At 43.3% G+C, this 23,962-nt stretch overlaps 1 protein-coding gene across 1 annotated transcript; it reads left to right on the top strand.

Moving 5' to 3' along the window:
* The first annotated feature begins 4,947 nt into the window (after positions 1-4,947).
* LOC115129397 (TBC1 domain family member 8-like) lies at positions 4,948-23,454 on the top strand. Its single transcript, XM_029659693.2, has 20 exons — positions 4,948-5,297; positions 10,208-10,318; positions 10,463-10,581; positions 10,802-11,030; positions 11,518-11,758; positions 12,696-12,903; positions 13,201-13,386; positions 13,591-13,743; positions 14,248-14,398; positions 16,889-17,103; positions 17,193-17,310; positions 18,012-18,297; positions 18,387-18,528; positions 18,632-18,730; positions 18,855-18,923; positions 19,061-19,307; positions 19,810-19,875; positions 19,999-20,085; positions 20,159-20,277; positions 21,842-23,454. The coding sequence occupies exons 1-20, from the start codon at positions 5,171-5,173 to the stop codon at positions 22,298-22,300; spliced, it is 3,432 nt and encodes a 1,143-aa protein (XP_029515553.2). The 5' UTR covers positions 4,948-5,170; the 3' UTR covers positions 22,301-23,454.
* Positions 23,455-23,962: the final 508 nt, after the last annotated feature.

Genomic DNA, 23,962 nt, shown 5'->3' with positions numbered 1-23,962 from the left:
AAATGTCAAGGGGCCTGAATACTTTCCAAAGGCACAAATATATTTTGTTATATTTGAGATTCTTCAAAGTAGCCACCTTTTGCCTTGATGACAGCTTTGCACATTCTCTCAACCAGCTTCATGAAGAATGCTTTTCCAACAGTTGAAGGAGTTCCCACATATGCTGCGCACTTGTTGGCTGCTTTCCGTTCACTCTGCAGTGCAACTCATCCCAAACCTTCTCAATTGGGTTGAGGTCGGGTGATTGTGGAGGCCAGGCCATCTGATGCAGCACTCCATCACTCTCCTTCTAGGTCAAATAGCCCTTACACAGCCTGGATGTGTTTTGGGTCATTGTCCTGTTGAAAAACAAATGATAGTCCCACTAAGCGCAAACCAGATGGGATGGCGTATGGCTGCAGAACGCTGTGGTAGCCATGCTGGTTAAATGTGCTTTGAATTCACTGACAGTGTCACCAGCATAGCACCCCACCCCATCACACCTGCTCCTCCATGCTTCACGGTGGGAACCACACATGCGGTTGGAACCGAAAATCTAAAATTTGGACTCATCAGACCAAGGACATATTTCCACTGGTCTAATGTCCATTGCTCGTTTTTCTTGGCCCAAGCAAGTCTCTTCTTCTTATTGGTTTCCTTTAGTAGTGGTTTCTGTGCAGCAATCTGAGGTGCAGTTAACTCTAATGAACTTATCTTCTGCAGCAGAGGTAACTTTCCTGTGCGGTCCTCATGTGAGCCAGTTTCATCATAGTGCTTCATGGTTTTTGCGACTACACTTGAAGAAACTTTCAAAGTTCTTGAAATGTTCCAGATTGACTGACCTTCATTTTTTAAAGTAATGATGGACTGTAATTTTTCCTTGCTTATTTGAGCTGTTCTTGCCATAATATGGACTTGGTATTTTACCAAATAGGGCTGTCTTCTGTATACTACCCCTACCTTGTCACAACACAGCTGATTGTCTCAAATACATTAAGAAGGAAAGAAATTCCCCAAATTAACTTATAACAAGGCACACCTGTTAAATGAAATACATTCCAGGTGACTACCTCATGAAGCTGGTTGAGAGAATGCCAAGAGTGTGCAAAGCTGTCATCAAGGCAAAGGGTGGCTACTTTAAAGAAACTCAAATATAACATATATTTTAATTTGTTTAACACTTTTTTTGGTTACTACATGATTCCATATGTGTTATTTCATAATTTTGATGTCTTCACTATTATTCTACAATGTAGAATTAGTAGGTGTGTCAAGTTTTGACCAGTACTATATATATATAATTATTATTTTTTCAATGTAGTTATGAGTATAGGCTATGAATGTCACACCCTGACCTTAGAGATCCTTTTTATTCTCTATGTTTGGTTAGGTCAGGGTGTGACTCAGGTGGGAAAGTCTATGTTTTCTATTTCTTTGTTTTTGGCCATGTGTGTGTGTGTGTGTGTGTGTGTGTGTGGTTCCCAATCAGAGGCAGCTGTCTATCATTATCTTTGATTGGGGATCACATATAAGTTCAAATAAAATAAAATAAAATGTATTTATATCGCCCTTCGTACATCAGCTGAAATCTCAAAGTGCTGTACAGAAACCCAGCCTAAACCCCCAAACAGCAAGCGATGCAGGTGTAGAAGCACGGTGGCTAGGAAAAACTCCCTAGAAAGGCCAAAACATAGGAAGAAACCTAGAGAGGAACCAGGCTATGAGGGGTGGCCAGTCCTCTTCTGGCTGTGCCGGGTGGAGATTATAACAGAACATGGCCAAGATGTTCAAATGTTCATAAATGACCACATGGTCAAATTATAATAATAACAGGCAGAACAGTTGAAACTGGAGCAGAAGCATGGCCAGCTGGACTGTGGACAGCAAGGAGTCATCATGCCAGGTAGTCCTGAGGCATGGTCCTAGGGCTCAGGTCCTCCGAGAGAGAGAAAGAAAGAGAGAATTAGAGAGAGCATACTTAAATTCACACAGGACACAGGTATGTACTGCAGGACCAAATCAGAGAGATAGGTAAGAGCAAGCCCATGTAATGCTTTGTAGGTTAGCAGTAAAACCTTGAAATCAGCCCTTGCCTTGACAGGAAGCCAGTGTAGGGAGGCTAGCACTGGAGTAATATGATCAAATGTTTTGGTTCTAGTCAGGATTCTAGCAGCCGTATTTAGCACTAACTGAAGTTTATTTAGTGCTTTATCCGGGTAGCCGGAAAGTAGAGCATTGCAGTAGTCTAACCTAGAAGTAACAAAAGCATGGATGAATTTTTTTGCATAATTTTTGGACAGAAAGTTTCTGATTTTTGCAATGTTACGTAGATGGAAAAAAGCTGTCCTTGAAACAGTCTTGATATGTTCGTCAAAAGAGAGATCAGGGTCAAGAGTAACGCCGAGGTCCTTCACAGTTTTATTTGAGACGACTGTACAACCATTAAGATTAATTGTCAGATTCAACAGAAGATCTCTTTGTTTCTTGGGACCTAGAACAAGCATCTCTGTTTTGTCCGAGTTTAAAAGTAGAAAGTTTGCAGCCATCACGATGTGGTTCTTTTGCCTTTTGGGGGGCAAACACAGGCTTCTAGCGAGGGCAATTTTGGGGCTTCACCATGTTTCATTGAAATGTACAGCTGTGTGTCATCCGCATAGCAGTGAAAGTTAACATTATGTTTTCGAATGACATCCCCAAGAGGTAAAATATATAGTGAAAACAATAGTGGTCCTAAAACGGAACCTTGAGGAACACCGAAATGTACAGTTGATTTGTCAGAGGACAAACCATTCACAGAGACAAACCGATATCTTTCCGGCAGATAAGATCTAAACCAGGCCAGAACTTGTCCGTGTAGACCAATTTGGGTTTGCAATCTCTCCAAAAGAATGTGGTGATCGATGGTATCAAAAGCAGCACTAAGGTCTAGGAGCACGAGGACAGATGCAAAGCCTCGGTCTGATGCCATTAAAAGGTCATTTACCACCTTCACAAGTGCAGTCTCAGTGCTATGATGGGGTCTAAAACCAGACTGAAGCATTTCGTATACATTGTTTGTCTTCAGGAAGGCAGTGAGTTTCTGCACAACAGCCTTTTCTAACATTTTTGAGGGGAATGGAAGATTCTATATAGGCCGATAGTTTTTTATATTTTCTGGGTCAAGGTTTGGCTTTTTCAAGCGAGGCTTTATTACTGCCACTTTTAGTGAGTTTGGTACACATCCGGTGGATAGAGAGCCATTTATTATGTTCAACATAGGAGGGCCAAGCACAGGAAGCAGCTCTTTCAGTAGTTTAGTTGGAATAGGGTCCAGTATGCAACATGAAGGTTTAGAGGCCATGATTATTTTCATCATTGTGTCAAGAGATATAGTACTAAAACACTTGAGTGTCTCTCTTGATACTAGGTCCTGGCAGAGTTGTGCAGACTCAGGACAACTGAGCTTTGAAGGAATACACAGATTTAAAGAGGAGTCCGTAATTTGCTTTCTAATAATCACAATCTTTTCCTCAAAGAAGTTCATGAATGTATTACTGCTGAAGTGAAAGCCATCCTCTCTTGGGGAATGCTTATTTTTAGTTAGCTTTGCGACAGTATCAAAAATAAATTTCAGATTGTTCTTATTTTCCTCAATTCATTTGGAAAAATAGGATGATCAGCAGCAGTAAGGGCTCTTCGATACTGCACAGTACTGTCTTTCCAAGCTAGTCGGAAGACTTCCAGTTTGGTGTGGCGCCATTTCCATTCCAATTTTCTGCAAGCTTGCTGCAGAGCTCGGGTATTTTCTGTATACCAGGGAGCTAGTTTCTTATGAGACATGTTTTTGTTTTTTAGGGGTGCAACTGCATCTAGGGTATTGCGCAAGGTTAAATTGAGTTCCTCAGTTAGGTGGTTAACTGATTTTTGTCCTCTGACATCCTTGGGTAGACAGAGGAATCTTTGTGTTGTCTGTGAATTTATAGCACGACTTTTGATGTTCGTTGGTTGGGTTTGTCATTTTTCTTTTGGGTTTTGTGGGATCTTGTTTCCTGTTTAGTGTCTGTACCGGACAGAACTGTGTACTTTTGTTTTCACTTTGGTTATTTTGTTTGAGTGTTTTTTGAAAATTTAAAATCATGAACACTTTCCACGCTGTGCTTTGGTCCACTCCTTTCGACAAGAGCCGTTACAATGAATTTATGAATTTCACTGATCAATGATATGGTTGCTCTAAAAACAATGTTTCTTTATTGTGATGAGGAGGTAGAGTATCTTATAATAGGGTCCTTTGACAACTCTGAGCATTACTGATGTGTGTTAATTCTCACCATAGTTTAATACATAAATCATAGAAATGATTTTAGTTGATTATGCCCAGCATGCATGTTGCAACCACTATTTTACCACAGAAGAAGGCTAAGGCTATATTGCTACTTCCATATAGAATATTCTGTAAATTGTTATAGACTATATGGGTACTTCACCGTCATTGCATTGATTTGTCACTAAATTAATATATGGTATGATCAAAAACTATTAAATTGTAAACTATAAGACAAAGAGAATGCATCTAAAAATCTAAAATCTGTATTTACACACATTATTCAATTTAATGTGAGGGGAGTTCAGTTGCTTTTGACAGTAGGTTACTAGGGCATCTAACTGACATGCATAGTAGTAATGATAATAAGTCATTGTAAGTATAATGCAGAATTGATACAATAGATGTCAACATTCATCTTCTGATTTATTTGTGCACACCAGACAGACAGCATATTGCACATGACTAAACCCATTTACTATGGACAAACAAACGGTGTGTTTACAATCCAATTCTAATGCCAGATTGAGTTTTGTATGGTAGACTGTTTAAATTAATACTAGCCATTATAACAAATCACAAAGGGCCAGTGAAATTAAACTTCCTCGCTTTCGCCGGAAATATGGGAAGGCAAGGTTGAATGCGGAAATGAGATTCTCACTGTGAGGAGTACTTGTACAGTTGCGATCGGGAGGGTGAGAGAAAATAGCAACAGAAGACGCTTGCGTTCTCGGGCAGCGCTTGAGATCAGTCATGGATGATTCTGAAAATCTTTTATTTTTCTAATGCGCTTGGAACTAATGAAGAAGTGTGCATGCTATCAACAGCAACGACGATCTGCGTTATTTTGTTTTCGTTCTATTCTCTTTTTCAATCTCTTCCTTTAAAAGAATGTGGTTGAATCCAGAGGAAGTTTTGCTGAAAAACGCGCTGAAGCTTTGGGTTACCGAAAAATCTAACGATTTCTTCATTTTGCAGCGCCGAAGAGGACATGGGGATTCAGGGGGAAAATTTACAGGTAATACGCCAGCTACTCCCATTCATCTAACTGTCTTTCGTCTGATTTCAGCAGCTTTAGTAGCCTATATTACCACTTGGACACACCAGTCTACACTACGCAACACAGTAACAACTAATTTATAAACAATGTTGCAAATAACTGCGATTCAACCAATATTTTTTTGGTTGATATTGTGCTGGGAGTATATATTCCAGAGTGTCTCCCAACATGTCTCTGAGCATAATGTCGAAAGACAATTATTGGTTGAATTGCAGCTACCGTATGTTGCAACTTGCCATAGCCTTGGCTACAGTGTAGGATCCGGGTTTTACAAAGCTTGGAAACAAGTGTTTTCCCCATATTTGGGATTATCAAAACAATGTTTTCTTTGTAACTTAAAATAATATGTGCTATGAAGCATTGGAGCAATAACAGGCAACTTGTTAACATATCACTTGTTTTTTGGATAGTATTTTCTTTCAGGTCTTCATATGTTCTTTACAATTCCATACAGGTTTGTCTGATGATGGACCGTGATAAGGTGTCACCTGGTCTTGTTTTTGTGTAATCTTCATTGGGATCTTCACTTTAAGATAGAACTGTATACATCAGGCACAGGAGAGGATAGGGAGTATCATCTCGTAAAAATAATTATAACATTTCCTGGCAAGAGTTTAGAGTATTTGTTTGTTGCCATGGTTTCCAAAGTATATATATATATATATATATAAAATTCACCTTTATTTAACCAGGTAGGCTAGTTGAGAACAAGTTCTCATTTGCAACTGCGACCTGGCCAAGATAAAGCAAAGCAGTGTGACACAGACAACAACACAGAGTTACACATGGAGTAAACAAACAAGCCAATAACACAAACAAGTCAATGACACAGTAGAAAAAAGAAAGTCTATATACAGTGTGTGCAAAAGGCATGAGGAGTTAGGCAATAAATAGGCCATAGGAGCGAATAATTACAATTTAACAGATTAACACTGGAGTGATAAATGAGCGGATGATGATGTGCAAGTAGAGATACTGGTGTGCAAAAGAGCAGAAAAGTAAATAAAATAAAAACAGTATGGGGATGAGGTAGGTAGATTGGGTGGGCTATTTACAGATGGACTATGTACAGCTGCAGTGATCAGTTAGCTGCTCAGATAGTTGATGTTTAAAGTTGGCGAGGGATATAAAAGTCTCCAACTTCAGCGATTTTTGCAATTCGTTCCAGTCACTGGCAGCAGAGAACTGGAAGGAAAGGCGTTGGCTTTGGGGATGATTAGTGAGATACACCTGCTGGAACGTGTGCTACGAGTGGGTGTTGTTATCGTGAACTGAGATAAGGCGGAGCTTTACCTAGCATAGACTTATAGATGACCTGGAGCCAGTGGGTCTAGCGACGATTATGTAGCGAGGGCCAGCCGACGAGAGCATACAGGTCGCAGTGGTGGGGGGTATAAGGTGATTTGGTAACAAAACGGATGGCACTGTGATAGACTGCATCCAGTTTGCTGAGTAGAGTGTTGAAAGCTATTTTGTAGATGACATCGCCAAAGTCGAGGATCGGTAGCATAGTCAGTTTTACTAGGGTACGTTTGGCGGCATGAGTGAAGGAGGCTTTGTTGCGAAATAGAAAGCCGATTCTAGATTTGATTTTGGATTGGAGATGATTAATATGAGTCTGGAAGGAGAGTTTACAGGGTGGTGATGCTAGTCGGGTGGGCGGGTGCGGGCAGCGAACGGTTGAAAAGCATGCATTTGGTTTTACTAGCGTTTAAGAGCAGTTGGGGGCCATGGAAGGAGTGTTGTATGGCATTGAAGCTCGTTTGGAGGTTAGTTAGCACAGTGTCCAAGGAAGGGCCAGAAGTATACAGAATGGTGTCGTCTGCGTAGAGGTGGATCAGGGAATCGCCCGCAGCAAGAGCGACATCGTTGATATATACAGAGAAAAGAGTCGGCCCGAGAATTGAACCCTGCGGTACCCCCATAGAGACCGCCAGAGGTCCGGACAACATGCCCTCCGATTTGACACACTGAACTCTGTCTGCAAAGTAGTTGGTGAACCAGGCGAGGCAGTCGTCAGAAAAACCAAGGCTATTGAGTCTGCCGATAAGAATAGGGTGATTGACAGAGTCGAAAGCCTTGGCCAGGTCGATGAAGACGGCTGCACAGTACGGTCTTTTATCAATGGCGGTTATGATATAGTTTACATTTACATTTAAGTCATTTAGCAGACGCTCTTATCCAGAGCGTACAGTACCTTGAACGTGGCTGAGGGGCACCCGTGACCGTCTCGGAAGCCGGATTGCACAGTGGAGAAGGTACGGTGGGCCTTGAAATGGTCAGTGATCTGTGTATTAACTTGGCTTTTGAAGACTTTAGATAGGCAGGGCAGGATGGATATAGGTCTGTAACAGTTTGTGTCTAGGGTGTCACCCCCTTTGAAGAGGGGGATGACCGCAGCAGCTTTCTAATCTTTAGGGATCTCGGACGATACGAAAGAGAGTTTGAACAGGCTGGTAATAGGAGTTGCAACAGTGGCGGCGGATAGTTTTAGAAAGAGAGGGTCCAGATTGTCTAGCCCAGCTGATTTGTACTGGTCCAGGTTTTGCAGCTCTTTCAGAACATCTGCTGTCTGGATATGGGTGAAGGAGTAGCTGGGGAGGCTTGGGCAAGTAGCTGCGGGGGGGGGGTTGGTTGGAGTAGCCAGGAGGAAGGCATGGCCAGCCGTTGAGAAATGCTTATTGAAATTTTCGATTATCATGGATTTATCAGTGGTGACCGTGTTACCTAGCCTCAAAGCAGTGGGCAGCTGGGAGGAGGTGCTCTTGTTCTCCATTGACTTTACAGTGTCCCAAAACGTTTTGGAGTTAGAGCTACAGGATGCGAATTTCTGCTTGAAAAAGCTAGCCTTTGCTTTCCTGACTGACTGCGTGTATTGGTTCCTGACTTCCCTGAACAGTTGCATATCGTGGGGACTATTCGATGCTATGGCAGTCCGTCACAGGATGTTTTTGTGCTGGTCAAGGGCAGTCCGGTCTGGAGTGAACCAAGGGCTATATCAGTTCTTAGTTCTGCATTTTTTGAACGGGGCATGCTTATCTAAGATGGTGAGGAAATAATTTTTAAAGAATGACCAGGCATCCTTGACTGACGGGATGAGGTCAATATCCTTCCAGGATACCCGGGCCAGGTCGATTCATCTGTGGGACGAAAGGTCAGAAGAAGCCCTAGTTTTTGGCTCTTACAAAACCACACCCTACTTTTGTTATGGGAAGAGAAGAACAAGTACAATATCAATTGGATTTTTTTTAATATCCAGAATTTGATTAAGATAAAACATAAAAAGGGTATTGAGCAGCACTGAAACATCTGCAACGTCTAGTACTCTGTCACTAGCTAAAATAACTTCTGCTTCCTATTGCACAAAGAACACTTTCCTGTGAGGGACATTTAAGGTTTCCTTTCTCGACCTCTGAGCACACTGTACATGTCCATTGTCCACAGACATACAAACAATATAAGCCGAACAAAATACATGATTTACAGTGCTTACATTTTACAATGTAAGCACTGTGAAGTAAGCGGTTAGGTGACGAATAGGTTTGCGTTGCCAGGGTACAATGGTTCAGAGCGGCAGACAGGCAGAGCTTAATAGTTGTGGTGTGGTCTGGGATGGGCAGTGCTCCAGGAGAGAGTTATTTGTCTGGTGTTCAGTTTGTCTTCCATCCCTCTCCTCTTTTGTGGCGAAGCGGTTGGGTGGGGGTGGGAATGCCAAACAGTAGATAGTGATCTCACAGCGACCAGACTGTAGCCGAATGAAAGTAGTAAGCCTAATGCCTTGTCTTGCCTGCTGTGTGCTTATTACATATTTGATTTGTCAAATCATTAACAGACTGTTCTTGCAAACACATTTTTTTTTATTGTAGCTGAAGCCATGTGCTGCAGCTGACTGTTACCTGCACTTTGATGGGACTGTTTTTCCCAGCTCTCCCTAAATGCTCCATTCTGTTGAAAATGGCTGTGCTTAGCAAAGGAAAGACAGAATTAAAACTAGACAAGAGGGACTAGTGTTTGGTGGCTTTGGCCTCAGTGGAAAATCATGATCCTGATTAGTGGTGGAGTTAGAGATACTATGATGATGAGTCTTGGCTCTGTTATGGTACCTCAGGATATTACAGAGTGTATCTGGTTCCTTTAAGGTGATGACTGGTGGGGTGGAGGAGGTTGTTCCAGGTTTAATTTAGCCTTCTCAACACCTAATAAATACAAATGAGTTTGGGATGTTAGGGACTCTCTTAAGTTTGTAGTTTTTATGCCATGGCTTTGGGGCTTCACATGTGGAGGATTTGTGGAGAGGGAGGGGTCTCGATTCCAATACTGTTACCCTATGATTCTAGTGGACCAATGTAGTGACAAACGGAGGATAACAATACTTATGTTGAACCTCCTTAATAGCTTTTATGTTCTATGTTATGTTCTCACATAATGTGGCCATTATGAGACTGTTTGTGACCATTAGTGGTACCAGTTTATGTCCAATCTCTTTTGTAATGCCTCAAGGCTGGCATCTAGTGCTCACTGTGGAATGTCTGAGTCTGTTATACACATGATAATGCCTTTAGCTTTCTGGCATTATGTCCAATAGGTGCCGTTGTGCCCCATCTGCTTAAAGGCACAATCTGTCAAACTTCCTGCTGTCCAACTAATGATAACCATTGATTATTGTAGAAAATGCCTTATGAGCTTAGTACAATTGCCTTACCTTACCTTACCATATGAAAATATATGATATAACCGTTCATATGGGTTGGTATAATGTTGCCTCTCTCACATGTGTCAATGAGCTCATTGATATGTGTGTGTTGTCAGATGGTATTTCTCAGTAATTTCTGGTATTTTTCTGTTTCTGACTGCTCTGGTCTGTCCAGGTCTTCTGGTGGGGGCTCTGGACACAGTGCTGGACTCCAACGCCCGGGTCACACCATTCCGTATCCTGCTACAGGTGCCTGGGTCACAGGTCAGCTGGACTATAGCTTGTGGTAAGCTCTGAGAAATGTCTCTCCCTTTCCTCTCGCCGATGCTCATATTTGTCGGTCGGTAGGTCCCTGCTTCTACTCTCTTTCTCTGGCTCTCTCTCTGTATCTATTGCTCTGATGTGTGTGCGTGTGTCTGTTGTTATACAGGTGCTGCTGTTGAGGACATGAACAGGCATTGGGACTGGCTGGTCCAGAATCTACTCCACTCTCTCTCAGTATTTGAGAACAAGGAGGATGTCGCCAGCTTCGTCAAAGGGAAAGTCAAGGTACTGTACTATTAGAATAAGATTAACTATATACCTGTGATACTCTGTAAATACTATGTAGGCCTACTATCAACAACTACTGTGTTCAACTTACTCTGACTCTCAAATGTTGTCTCTTCTTGACTTTCTTTTCTATTTCTGTATATCTTGCTCTCACCCTGTTTTGCATTTTTGTTTCTCTTCCTCTTTTTCTTTCTTTCATTGCCCATTTATTTCTCAGGGTCTGATAGCAGAGGAGGTGAGGGGGAAGCAGGCGGCTCAAGAGGAGGACCCAGAGAAGTTCCGGGAGGTACTGCTGAAGTTTGAGCTGCGTTTCGGCCTGCCCTCCTCAGAGAAGCTGGTCACCACCTACTCCTGCTGCTGCTGGAAGGGACGCGTCCCCCGGCATGGCTGGCTCTACCTCAGCATCAACCACATGGCCTTCTACTCCTTCCTGCTGGGAAAGGAAGGTCTATCCCCTTAGTCTGAACTGGTTGTGTCTGTTAATTAGAAACTCTAACCTCTGTTTTCCAGTTGTAAAGATGACAAGCCCTTTATATGTCTTGTGAACTGTGACATACTTTTCACAGTAAACATTGTGCCTTTTTAGTTAAAGTGATGCTGCAGAGGTTTTGTATAACTTCAGCCAGTAGTTTTAAAAGTAGCCCTCGAGAAAAAACGTGTCCCTGAAAATTGATTTAGTTAATTTCGTATGATATGTAACATCCTACAAAAATAAAATACAAATGGGTATTATCTGTTACAAATTCCAATTTGTACAATATATTTAAGAATTCCAATTTGTACAATATATTTAAGAATTCCAATTTGTACAATATCTTACACATTTTTAAGTGCTGAAGATCCTGTTCAATCTCTTTAACCATTGAAATCTCTTCAGTGTACAGTGTCTTCTAAACCTAACCCCTGACCTTTGACCACTTCTCTCTCCCTCAGTGAAGTTTGTGATCCCGTGGGTGGAGGTGACGAGGCTGGAGCAGGTCTCCACTGGCCTCATGACGGACATGGTGCGTGTGACAACGCGGCGGCGCCAGCGGGACTTCTCTATGTTCCTGAGCCTGGATGAGGCGTTCGGGGTCATGGGTCAGCTGGCTGACATCGCACTGCGACGCCTGCTGGACAGCGGAGGTCTAGAACTGGATCAAGTCCTCCAGCAGTCCTCCAACATCACCAAGAGGTCAGAGGGCAACGCAGATTAAGTTAGATGAAGTTGTATTGTAGTGTAAAGGAGGGCAGGGAATTTTTTGTGGGTGTGTCATTTGGTTTGTTCAGATTCATATTATCTGTTCTTTGTTGACTTACCTCACAGTTCTGAGAGGATTGGATTGGTGTCAGCAATCTGATTGATCGGTTGCTTTCCTGATTAAATAGTTTGATAAACAGTAGTTTAATAAGTTTGTCTCATTGTTATCTGCTTTGGTCAAAAGAAACCTCATCAAGCACTTCCTGAAAATCCCTGATATCTTGACTAATTTACTTCCCTCTAGTTTTCTACCATCCTCTGTATAACCTTGCATCATAGTGTGACTGAATGTGTGTGTTTTAGTTCCACCTGTAGTACATTCACCATTCACCAACATTTTCAATTTCAGGTTTTGTGTGTAAAATGACAGTTTTCAGTGGTAAAATTGTACTTTAGAGCTGAGCTAAAGCATTCAGTTATATATTTATATGAGTGTAACAGACTGTTTAGTTGTATTATTTATTTGGTAACTTCCTCACATGCAACACTTGCCAAGTGGGTGATATTTTTTGTCCCTCCCCCATCATTCAGCATAGTGTAAATTCCTCATCACCATAACAGGAAGTGAAAAATTATCTGACCTAAATTGCAGTGACCAAAATAGTCTGCCTGTATCGGAGTGTATCTGGATTCTTTATAAGTTTTCCTTATCATAGCTGTCAGTCAGAAATGTCTGAGTCACTAAAGGTAACGAGGCCATGAGGATTCACCCTCAGTCCCTCTTTTACTCTCTCTCTATCCTGGAGGAGAATTCCTAACTGTCACTCATTTTCTACAAAACAGATCTGTCTGTGTCAGTCTAACTCTTCCCCCTGTCAGCTAATTAACTTTCTATGAGTGTCACACTCTAACTCTTCCCCTTTCCCCTCAGGGTTCTGGAGGAGCAGACATTGAGGGCGTACGTCCTGGCTCTTTTCCGGCTACCGCGGGCCGAGTGTCTCCAGGAGGTGGCTCTGTGTTCAGTGTGGACGCCCCATGCCCGCTGCCACACAGCTGGAACTCTCTACACCACCGACAGCTACCTATGCTTCGCCAGTCGAGAGGAGGGCCACTGCAGCCTGCTCATCCCCCTTTCAGAGGTATCCATCGTATCATACTGCAGTTGACTCTGCTGGCTTACCACTGTTTACAGTGTATAAGTGTTGTTGGAAGTGTTAGAGCTTACACCTTTAGCTTTACCATGGTTAACTACATTAGTTGCTATACACCAGAGTCGTGTATAGAGATGTATGGCTCTTGCATACATAAACAAGTTATTCAAAGTGTATCACTGTGTTAATACCATTTTACCATATCATATTTTTCCTTACTGTACCATACTACCAACATTTCCTTGGCTCTTGACCTTTTACCTCTGTCTCTTCCTGTGCTGCCAGGTGATCTCCATAGAGAAGGCTGAGAGCACCAGCCTGCTGCCCAACCCAGTGATCGTCAGTGTGAGGAGTAAGAAGGCCTTCCAGCTGATCGAGCTGCAGGACAGAGACAGCCTGGTGGATAGTCTGATGTCACGGCTCAGAGCCCTGCAATGGAAACACTCCATGTTCCACAGCAAGAAATCTCTGGTATGCTACAGCAATACTACCAGCCCATAAATGCCTGTTGTCAATTACACACATCATATCTCATGGTGATGCCCAACAGGCCTAGTCCAAGAAGCAGAATGCAACTGCACTGCAAGGACATATATGATTACTGCTAGTATTTTTACACACAAGTTAGTCATTCATTGTGTATATTTGACAAATTCTGGTGTTTGGGTGCTCCAGACGTCCTCGTCTCCCTACTATACCTTCTACTATGACACCATGTACTGTGACGGGGAGGAGATCGAGGAGAGACCACTACGTCACACAGTGAATACAGAGGCTCTGATGGCATACTACCACCACTCTCAACCTGACCTCAACAATAGCACAGCTGTGAGTATGGAAACTAGTGCACCGTCGGCCACAACCCTGATATGGCTGGAGCCTCCGTTATTATGATGTTTACATAGCAGATACCATAATAATGGTGGCTGCAGGGATAGCAGGGCCACATTGGCCAATGTGTCTAGGCTTGACATTTAACATTGGTTGCCTGTTTCTGTTTTAAGCAACTCCTTTGTTGTTGTCATGCTAAATATTTGTTAGACTAAATTAGAATTCTAAATGTTTAGCATGACAACAACAAAGGAGTTGCTTTAACCAAAAGAGGCAACTAAACTTCAGAAACAAACCAGGGTATGGTATATGTGATATAGTGGTAGTTCTGGGATGAGGTTGTGATTCTGTTACACCTCTTTCATTATTTAAACATATATTGATCCCTGTTCTCCTGGCACACTGGGCAACTTTACCTCCCAAGGCTATTGTTGAGAATGTGCTTACAGTACTACAATACTCTGTTTGCTCAAGGGTGTGTGTGTCCTGTGTGTCCTGTAGACCATGGAGCAGGTGAAAGAGCGTCTGTGGGATGACCACTTCTCTGCGTATGGTCGAGGTGTCCACATGTTCCGCACAGAGAAGATCCAGAAGCTGGTTGCCATGGGAATACCAGAGTCGCTACGGGGAGAGCTATGGATGACCTTCTCTGGTGAGCGGTGGAGGAGTCTGAGGTCATTGGTTGCTATAACAACAGGTCGAATATACAGTACCAGTCAAAAGTTTGGACACACTGTCTATGTTCTAGGTGAATGGAATAAGGCGGAGTCAGGCGCAGGACACAGGTATGAGTAAAGCCACGATATTTACTCAAATTCAACACTAATCCAACAAGGATAAACATAAACAATCCAGAACACGTACATGGAACCACTTGACAAAAACAATCACGCACAAAACAACAGAGGAAGCCAGAGGGTTAAATAAGGAACACTGATTATGGAATGGAAACCAGGTGAGTATAATGAAGACAAAACTAAACGAAAATGAAACATGGATCGGTGGTGACTAGAAAGCCGGTGACGTCGACCGCCGAACGCCATCCAAACAAGGAGAGGGATCAACTTCGGCGGAAGTTGTGACACACACCTACTCATTCAAGGGTTTTTCTTTATTTGTACTATTTTCTACGTTGTAGAATTTATAGTGAAGACATCAAAACTATGAAATAACACATTTGGAATCATGTAGTAACCAAAAAAGTGTTAAACAAATAAAAATATATTTTATATTTGAGATTCTTCAACGTAGCCACCCTTTGCCTTGATGACAGCTTTGCACACTCTTGGCATTCTCTCAACCAGCTTCACCTGGAATGCTTTTCCAACAGTCTTGAAGGAGTTCTCATATATGCTGAGCACTTGTTGGCTGCTTTTCCTTCACTCTCCGGTCCAACTCGCCCCCAAACCGTCTCAATTGGGATGAGGTCGAGTGATTGTGGAGGCCAGGTCATCTGATGTAGCACTTCATCACTCTCCTTGGTCAAATAGCCCTGACACAGCCTGGAGGTGTGTTTTGGGTCGTTGTCCTGTTGAAAAACAAATGATAGTCCCACTTAGCGCAAACCAGATGGGATGGCGTATCGCTGCAGAATGCTGTGGTAGCCAGGCTGGTTCAGTGTGCCTTGAACTTTAAGTAAATTACAGACAGTGTCACCCCCACACCATCGTACCTTCTCCTCCATGCTTCACTGTGGGAACCACACATGCGGAGATCATCCATTCACCTACTCAGCATCTCACAAAGACACAATGGTTGGAACCGGTCTAATGTCCATTGCTCGTGTTTCTTGGCCCAAGCAAGTCTCTTCTTCTTATTGGAGTCCTTTAGTAGTGTTTTTCTTGCAGTAATTCAACCATGAAGGCCTGATTCACGCAGTCTCCTATGAACAGTTGGTTGATACGTGTCTCTTAATTGAACTCTGTGAAGCATTTATTTTTGGCTGCAATCTGAGGTACAGTTAACTCTAATGAACTTATCCTCTGCAGCAGAGGTAACTCTGGGCCTTCTTTTCCTGTGGTGGTCCTCATGAGAGCCAGTTTCATCATAGCGCTTGATGGTTTTTGCGACTGCACTTGAAGAAACTTTCAAAGTTCTTGAAATTTTCCAAATATCTTAGATGGACACACCTGTTATTTGAAATGCATTCCTGGTGACTACCTCATGAAGCTGGTTGGGAGAATGCGAAAAGTGTCAAGTTGTCATCAAGGCAAAGGGTGGCTACTTTGAAGTATCTCAACTATAAAATATATTTCGATTTTTTAAAATACTGTTTTTGGTGTCCATCAAAACTAGAAAATAGTAACAATAAAGAAAAACCCTTGAATGAGTAGGTGTATCCAAACTTTTGACTGGTACTCTATTTAAGGGTGGGGTTATCTTTAGGGTAGATATCTGTATATCCTCAAAGGAGGGAGAGCGAGTATTGTTCTGTGTTCTGCTCGACTGCCTGCTTTCAGTTCCGTTCCTATGTACAATGCCTAGCATTTATGGTATGTCCCATTTTATCTTAGAGTTTGGGGAGGGGCTTTTAGCAGGCAAGCAGTTCCCTTTTTTCAAAACCAGAAGTCTTGATGCAACTTTGTAGTCTATTCTCAGGGATCCTGCTTTGCTTTATTCTGTTAATGTCAGAGTTGATGTCATATGGAATCCAGATCAGCAGGATTTAGTGGGCATACAAATAGCTTGTGACCTCATCTCCAATGAAAACAAGCAATTAGGCCTGTGTGAACACACTGCACAGACTGCACCAGAAACAGACTGGTAGCAGACTGGCTCCACTCCACTGTGATGGACCTGAACAGACTGTTTTCTTTGCCCCCATGTCAAACTATCCCCAGTCACCTGTTTACTCCCTATCAATGTTCTAAATGCATCACATCCTCCATGGGGAGTCAACAAAGGGCAAGAGCTCCAAACAAGGCTTGTCCCAAAGTAACCCCTATCTTTTTGGTGTTTCCAGATCTGAAGGAACCAGATAGGTAACTTATCCATTCCTTTCAGATCTGCAAACACTTACAGGTAGGAACAAAAGAGAAGGGTTAGGACCTAGGGGATGTTTTCCAACCAGGCCTTTATGTACATATAAGTGCTTATATGCTGTTGCTGTGTAACACCGACACCATTCTCCCTGGAAATACAGACTCCTCGTCAGAGTTGGCTTCCCACCCAGACTACTACTCGGGGCTGGTGACGGAGTCTATAGGGCACAGCAGCCTGGCCACGGAGGAGATCGAGAGAGATCTGCACCGCTCGCTGCCCGACCACCCCGCCTTCCAGAACGTCACGGGCATCGCTGCCCTACGCCGCGTCCTCACCGCATATGCCCACCGCAACCCCAAGATTGGTTACTGCCAGGTAAGGTATCCACTACCATACAGTAACCAATGTCACAATGTGTATACAGTGCAGGTAGAGTATAACTGACTGCCTATCATTCTTCCTAGTCAATGAATATCCTGGCATCTGTGCTGCTGCTGTACACTAAAGAGGAGGAGGCCTTCTGGCTGCTGGTGGCTGTGTGTGAGAGAATGCTGCCTGACTATTTCAACCGCAGAGTCATAGGTGAGAGGTCAAACTGACCTGCATAGGTTTACCACTGCTATTGTTACTACATTGCTATTACTACAGCGATGGTTCGTCTACTTACACTTTTACTGACATTATAGCTAGTACTGTACATTAGATGAAGTACTAAAAATAGAACTATCAAAGTCATAGCAGATCAAACATTAGTAGGTCTAATAGTAGCCGGTCTGGTGTTTAGGTGATTTGAATGTGGGAGTTTTTCTCCGTCAGGGCTGTTTTTCTGCCCTAACCGCAACAGAGCCAACAATAACTCAAGTCTTTCTTTAGCCAGCGTGAAGCGTGTGCTGAAACACAAGCGAATTTCCTGTGCTTTGTGCCACTATTTATTTCTGGCGCATATGAAATTAATTCAAAGTAATTTCCTCTTCTGTTCTGCTTTGAAATTGCAGTTGTTTACTTATTCTCCTTAGAAAATAGATTTTTCATCTCCATGTGGCTTCCTGGTTCAAATAACGTCTTAAAAGATCACTTATCTGGGACATTACACAGTGAGAACATGTCATTCTCACACACATGTTGGAAAGGCAAGACATCATGAGTATACACGTGTATAGAGCATACATCCACGAGACCATTCATTTCCCTCTATGGGATGATAAAGTATGTTCTGTACTTCTATAGAGGTGTACGTTCATGAGTTTATCTATATTAATGTAGATTTTCACTTGTGTTTGCAGGTGCTCAGGTGGACCAGTCAGTGTTTGAAGAGCTGATCCAGGAGCGTCTTCCCGAGCTGGCCGAGCACATTCCCGACCTCTCCCCCCTCTCTTCCCTCTCCCTGTCCTGGTTCCTCACCCTCTTCCTCAGTGTGCTTCCCTTCCGCAGCGCCGTCTGTGTGGTAGACTGCTTCTTCTTCCACGGCATCAAAGCCATCTTCCAGCTAGGGCTAGCTGTGCTGGATGCGAACGCTGCGGCACTGTGTGCTAGTGCAGATGACGGCCAGGCCCTCATGATCCTCACTGGGTATTGCATATGGAGGAATGCATGCATGTCTACACACAGTTCACATCTGAGCATAGTCTACATTCTCACACAAACTTCTCTGCCTGCAGCTTTCTGGACCATGTGAAGTACGATGCGAATCCGTCTCCACCTGCCCCTCACCCTCCCTCGTCTCCGAGGGGGGAGGAGGAGTGCAGCACGACTGTAGAACTACACACCCTGATCACAGACCTCATCATTGACTCCTATGAGGTAAGACAGCACTGCAATACTCCCTCCACACCACCAGAGGGTAGTTGTGAAAATGTGGCACTGATGTTTGTTCTCGTTGTGTGTCCCTGTCCTGTTTTGTCAGAAATTTGGAGACCTGACGGTGAGACAATTAGAGCGGTTGCGATGCAGACACCGGATCCAGGTTCTCCAAGCACACGAGGACATCACCAAGGAGAACGCAGTGGGTCTTTCATATCACATCTCAAACAGTCACACGCATGCATGAAATACACCATGACCAAAGGTTGAAATCGTACACATTTCCACTCCAAACTGCTTGACCCTTCCCCTCTCTCTGTGTGTAGCTCAGGGTGGTGACCCCAGATGTCTCTCTCTCCCCTGAAAACCTGTCTGATGTCTACGACCTCTTCAAGGTACTTCAGTTCAATTCAGTACACCGTTATTTATCTTCCCAGGACCACTAAGAAATGCATTGCCAGAGCACGATGATAACGTCCTCCACATATAGTCCAACTGTACAACAACACATCTGTGTCTGTTTCTCTTATAGACAGAGCACTTCATCAACCTGTACTGGGGTGATGGGAGCACCACTGTGGCTCTCCAGCACCATGACCCAGGCCAGCCCTATGTGGAGCAGTACAGAGTGGACCGGGCCCAGTTCAAAAGCCTGTACGTGCTACTGGTTCCCTGGCTGTGTGGCCTCCACACTGACACCGTGGCCCACCGGACCTTCACACTGCTGGACCAGGACAGAGACTTACTCATCACCTTCAGAAAGTTTGCCGGGTGGCTGGGTATTTATTTGAAACGTTTATTTGAAACGGAGACAATGTACAACAAAACACAAGTCTCAGAAGTGAGAAGGGTTGCGTTGCACCAGATTTAGCTAATTTACATATTGTGTGTGTGTGAGAGGGACGGTGTGTGTTTAAAAGAGGTAGGGAGAGTGAGTATGTGTATGCCTGAGGAGATAATGTGTGTAATATGAGTGCTTTCATATTATGCTTTCATGGGCATCTGGAATTCAGCCCACCAGGGTTTTATGGGAATCAATATGCAGCCAAGGCTTTTAGGAGGAGCTGCCACTGCTGTGTACAGTACATTGACTGAAGTAGAGAAAATATGTAAATTCACCTCTTAAACACACAGCTGAAGGGCTCCCTCTGTGGTCCTCTATCCTTTAGAAAGACAGTATAAACACTAACTGACACACATTGTGATTTAAAGCCAATGACTGGCTGTTGGAGATGTTAATCAATTGTAATGGTGACAATTCTGTGTCTCTCTCGGCATCAGACACACTATACTGTGAGGAACTGAATGAGAAGATCAGACTTCTGTATCGTTTGCACATACCTCCAGGTGAGTCACATAGCCTTCCTACGGTGTTTTACTCCTCTTTAAGACATGTACTTTAGCTGGACATGCAACTATCTTTGACTAGAGATCCATTAACATTCATCGTAATGCGACTGTCTCCTGTAGCTCTGACTGAGAGTGAGGATGACTCTCCTCCACTGAAGAGCCCTCTGCTGTCCACTACCAGACCACTCCATATAGAGATGCCTAATGGTAACTTCATGCTTCAAGTGTTCAAGGTTCACGTTTCTAGCTCTGTCCTGTTCAGATGATCACGTTGATGTAGCTCCTGTGTGTGTTCATGTTGAAGAGGAGATCAGAGACTATCAGGAGCAGTTGAAGCAGATGTTGAAGGACCTGGCTCAGGAGAAGAATGTGGAGAAACCGCTACCTCTAATGAACCAGGTACATACAGGGCATTCAGAAAGGATTCAGACCCCTTGACTTTTTCCACATTTTGGTACATTACAGCCTTATTCTAAAATAGATTGAATATTTTTTTCCCCTCAGCAATCTATAATGACAAAGTAAAAAGTATTTTAAAATTTTTTGCACATTTATTAAAAATAAAAAACAGATACCTTATTTACATAAGTATTCAGAACCTTTGCTATGAGACTCGAAATTGAGCTCAGGTGCATACTGTTTCCATTGATCATCCTTGAGATGTTTCTACAACTTTATTGGAGTCCACCTGTGGTAAATTCAATTGATTGGACATGATTTGGAAAGTTACACACTTGTCTATATAAGGTTCCACAGGTGACAGTGCATGTCAGAGCAAAAACCAAGTCATGAACTCGAAGGAATTGTCCGTAAAGCTCAGAGACAGGATTGTGTCGAGGCACATATCTGGGGATGGGTACCAAAACCTCTCTGCAGCATTGAAGATCCCCAAGAAGACAGTGGCCATCATCATTCTTAAATAGAATAAGTTGGAAACCACCAGACTCTTCCTAGAGCTGGCCACCTGGCCAAACTGAGCAGTCGGGGGAGAAGGGCCTTGGTCAGGGAGGTGACCAAGAACCCGATGGTCACTCTGATAGAGTTCCTCTGTGGAGATGGGAGAACCTTCCAGGACAACCATCTCTGCAGCACTCCACTAATCAGGCCTTTATGTCAGAGTGGCCAGACAGAAGCCACTCCTCAGTAAAAGGCATATGACAGCCCGCTTGGAGTTTGGCAAAAGGCACCTAAAGGACTCTCAGACCATGAGAAACAAGATTCTCTGGTCTGATGAAACCAAGATGGAACTCTTTGGCCTGAATGCCAAGCGCCACATCTGGAGGAAACCTGGCACCATGCTCTGGGGATGTTTTTCAGCAGCAGGAACTAGGAGACTTGCCCGGATCGAGGGAAAGTTGAACGGAGCAAAGTACAGAAAGATCCTTGACGAAAACCTGCTCCAGAGTGCTCAGGACCTCAGACTGGGTCGTTGTCCTGTTGCCTCAAAGCACACAGCCAAGACAATGCTGAAGTGGCTTCGGGACAAGTCTCTGTATGTCCTTGAGTGGCCCAGCCAGAGCCCGGATTTGAATCCGATCGGACATCTCTGGAGACACCTGAAAAGAGATGTGCAGCGACGCTCCCCATCCAACCTGAGAGCTTGAGATGATCTGCAGAGAAGAATGGGAGAAACTCCCCAAATATAGCTCTGCCAAACTTGTAGCGTCATACACAAAAAGACTTGAGGCTGTAATCGCTGCCAACGGTGCTTCAACAAAGTACTGAGTACTAAATACTTATGTAAATGTGATATCAGTTCATTTTTAATACATTTGCAAAAATGTTTAAACCTCATTATGGGGTATGTGTGTAGATTGATGAGGATTATAAAAATAAAACATTTGGACTAACACGAATGTAACAAAATGGGGAAAAAGTAATAAGGAAGCAATTAAATCAGGGACCCAATAAACAGTCATTAAGTCACAACAAAGGTATAATAAACTTGTATTGCTTTCTACAGAGGGAGTTCATCCAGTTCTGTAAGACCCTCTACAGCATGTTCCATGGCAACCCAGATGAGAACGAGCTCTTTCAGGCCATCGCTACAGTGACCAGCCTGGTGCTGCAGATCGGTGAGGTCGGCCACCGCAGCCGGTCAGAGGTCAGCAGCGAGGGCGGGGCCGGAGACGAGGTAGAGGAGGATCACAGGGAGGGGAGTCAAGAAGACCACCCTGTCTTCAGCACCAAAGAAGGAGATGGAGAGAGGCAGGAGGGGACCAGGAAGAGTTCCGAGCGGTCTGAGAGTTCGAGCGAGTGGACGGTCAGCTACGCTCAGATCCTGGCCTCGCTCCTCACAGAACAGCAGCTGGTCAACTTCTTTGAGAAACCACTGGACCTCTCAGCAAAGGTGGCTGTAGCAAAGGTGAAACAGTACCATGAAAGGGCCGGTCTGCTTATGCTTCAGCAAGGAACCAGCTGATTTAACATGACCAAGAGAATGACCATGTGACCCAATACTGGGTTTCTAATCTAGTTGTTTGTCTAGATGCCAGGCAGATTTGTCGCCAATAAGTTGTCTGTGTCCTCCGTCCTACAAGAATGAGTGGGTACCAAGATTCTATATGTGCCTATATTGAGTTGTAGGTCTGTTAAGCACAAGGGAGAAGTACTGTAGATGTGTAGGTCTTCCTATCCTGATGAAATGTGGCCTCGTCTTCTGGGACCAGCCGCTCAGTTTGAAAACAGGTTTACCAAACCGGAGGTGGCTGAGACGTGCATGATAATCAATGAAGACTACATGTATCAACCAGTCAATCATATATATATACTACTGTGAGAACATCCCACACATGATGCACTACATGAAACACCATGAAAAGGGATATTAACATTTCTCAGTATTTGTAGACATTTTCATTTTCCTTCATCCAGTCTATGAAATGGGAACAAATTCAAATATTTGATGACATTGGCTGTGTGGTTGGTAATACAGCCTAGGCAGGATCTTGTTTGACATATCTTCAAACCTCAAGGAGAGCAGACAAGTGTTATTTTCCTGCCAAATATTTTTTGCCTTTATTTACTGAGCAATGTTTGTCATACAATAATGGAACGTTGGAATGTCGCCTTTGTGTGCAACATTGTAAATGTACTTATATTTTGTCCTGTATTGATCTAATTAATGTATTTTGTTCTTTAAGAATTCCTATTTTAAGTGTTCTGTAACTGTTCGAGCCTGTTATTCTACCAAGCATATTTCTTAATTCAAGTGTTAGTGACCAGTATTTGTATTATAGACCAAAGTCCTACACACCTTCTCAAAATCAGTTGAGATACCAACTACACAAACGATACCGCTGTGCCTCAGATTTTGTTAAATGGGTCTTCTATACAGGGAACTTTTTTTATTTTGCCAATAAAATCAGTAATGACATTTAGCTTTGGGTTATTCCAGGACCTGACTGTCCAGTTCACTGATGCACCTTTGTTTAAAAAAAACAAACATTTTTAGTGCACTGAAGTTCACTTGAGGTGCATTATAAATGGGACCTTTGATCAATTCTTTAACATCAACTTCATGTCTGCTGCAGTCTAACATCGTTTGTTTGTAAATCATTAAAACAATATGCCTCATCCATGTCTTGTTCTGTCTTTCAAAGATTGATTCACTAAGGAGATTTTAGAACCTCAAAAGCCCATTGTGTAATGGAATGTCCACCAGAGCTTTTGACAGAATTTGTTAATTTCTCTACCATAAGCCAACTCCATTTTAGAGAATTTGGCAGTATGTCCAACCGGCCTCACAACCGCGTCAGCCCAGAACCTCCACATCTGGCTTCTTCACCTGCGGGACCGTCTTGAGTCCAGCCATCTGATGAAACTGTGGGTTTGCACAATTGAAGAACTTCTACACAAACTGAAAAAGTATTGGAAATTCTCAACTTTGTCCTCACCAGGGTTTTGACCTGACTGCAGTTTGGCGTTGTAACCGACTTTAGTGGGCAAATGCTCACTTTCGATGGCCACTGGAGAAGTGCTCATCCCAGATGAATCCCGGTTTCCAACTGTACCGCACAGACAGCATGTATGGCATTGTGTGGGAGAGCAGTTTGTTGATGTCAACGTTGTGAACAGAGTGCCC

The sequence above is a fragment of the Oncorhynchus nerka genome, linkage group LG1, assembly GCF_034236695.1.
Source record: "Oncorhynchus nerka isolate Pitt River linkage group LG1, Oner_Uvic_2.0, whole genome shotgun sequence".
In the NCBI taxonomy this organism is placed as follows: domain Eukaryota; kingdom Metazoa; phylum Chordata; class Actinopteri; order Salmoniformes; family Salmonidae; genus Oncorhynchus; species Oncorhynchus nerka.
This window is presented reverse-complemented; position numbering and strand designations above follow the sequence as displayed.

Coding starts and splice junctions, on each gene's coding strand:
- LOC115129397 (XM_029659693.2), top strand. CDS start 5,171: ATGTGGTTGAATCCAGAGGAAGTTTTGCTGAAAAACGCGCTGAAGCTT. Junction 11,759..12,695: donor TCCTCCAACATCACCAAGAG/GTCAGAGGGCAA, acceptor CTTTCCCCTCAG/GGTTCTGGAGGAGCAGACAT. Junction 18,298..18,386: donor GCCCTCATGATCCTCACTGG/GTATTGCATATG, acceptor CTCTGCCTGCAG/CTTTCTGGACCATGTGAAGT.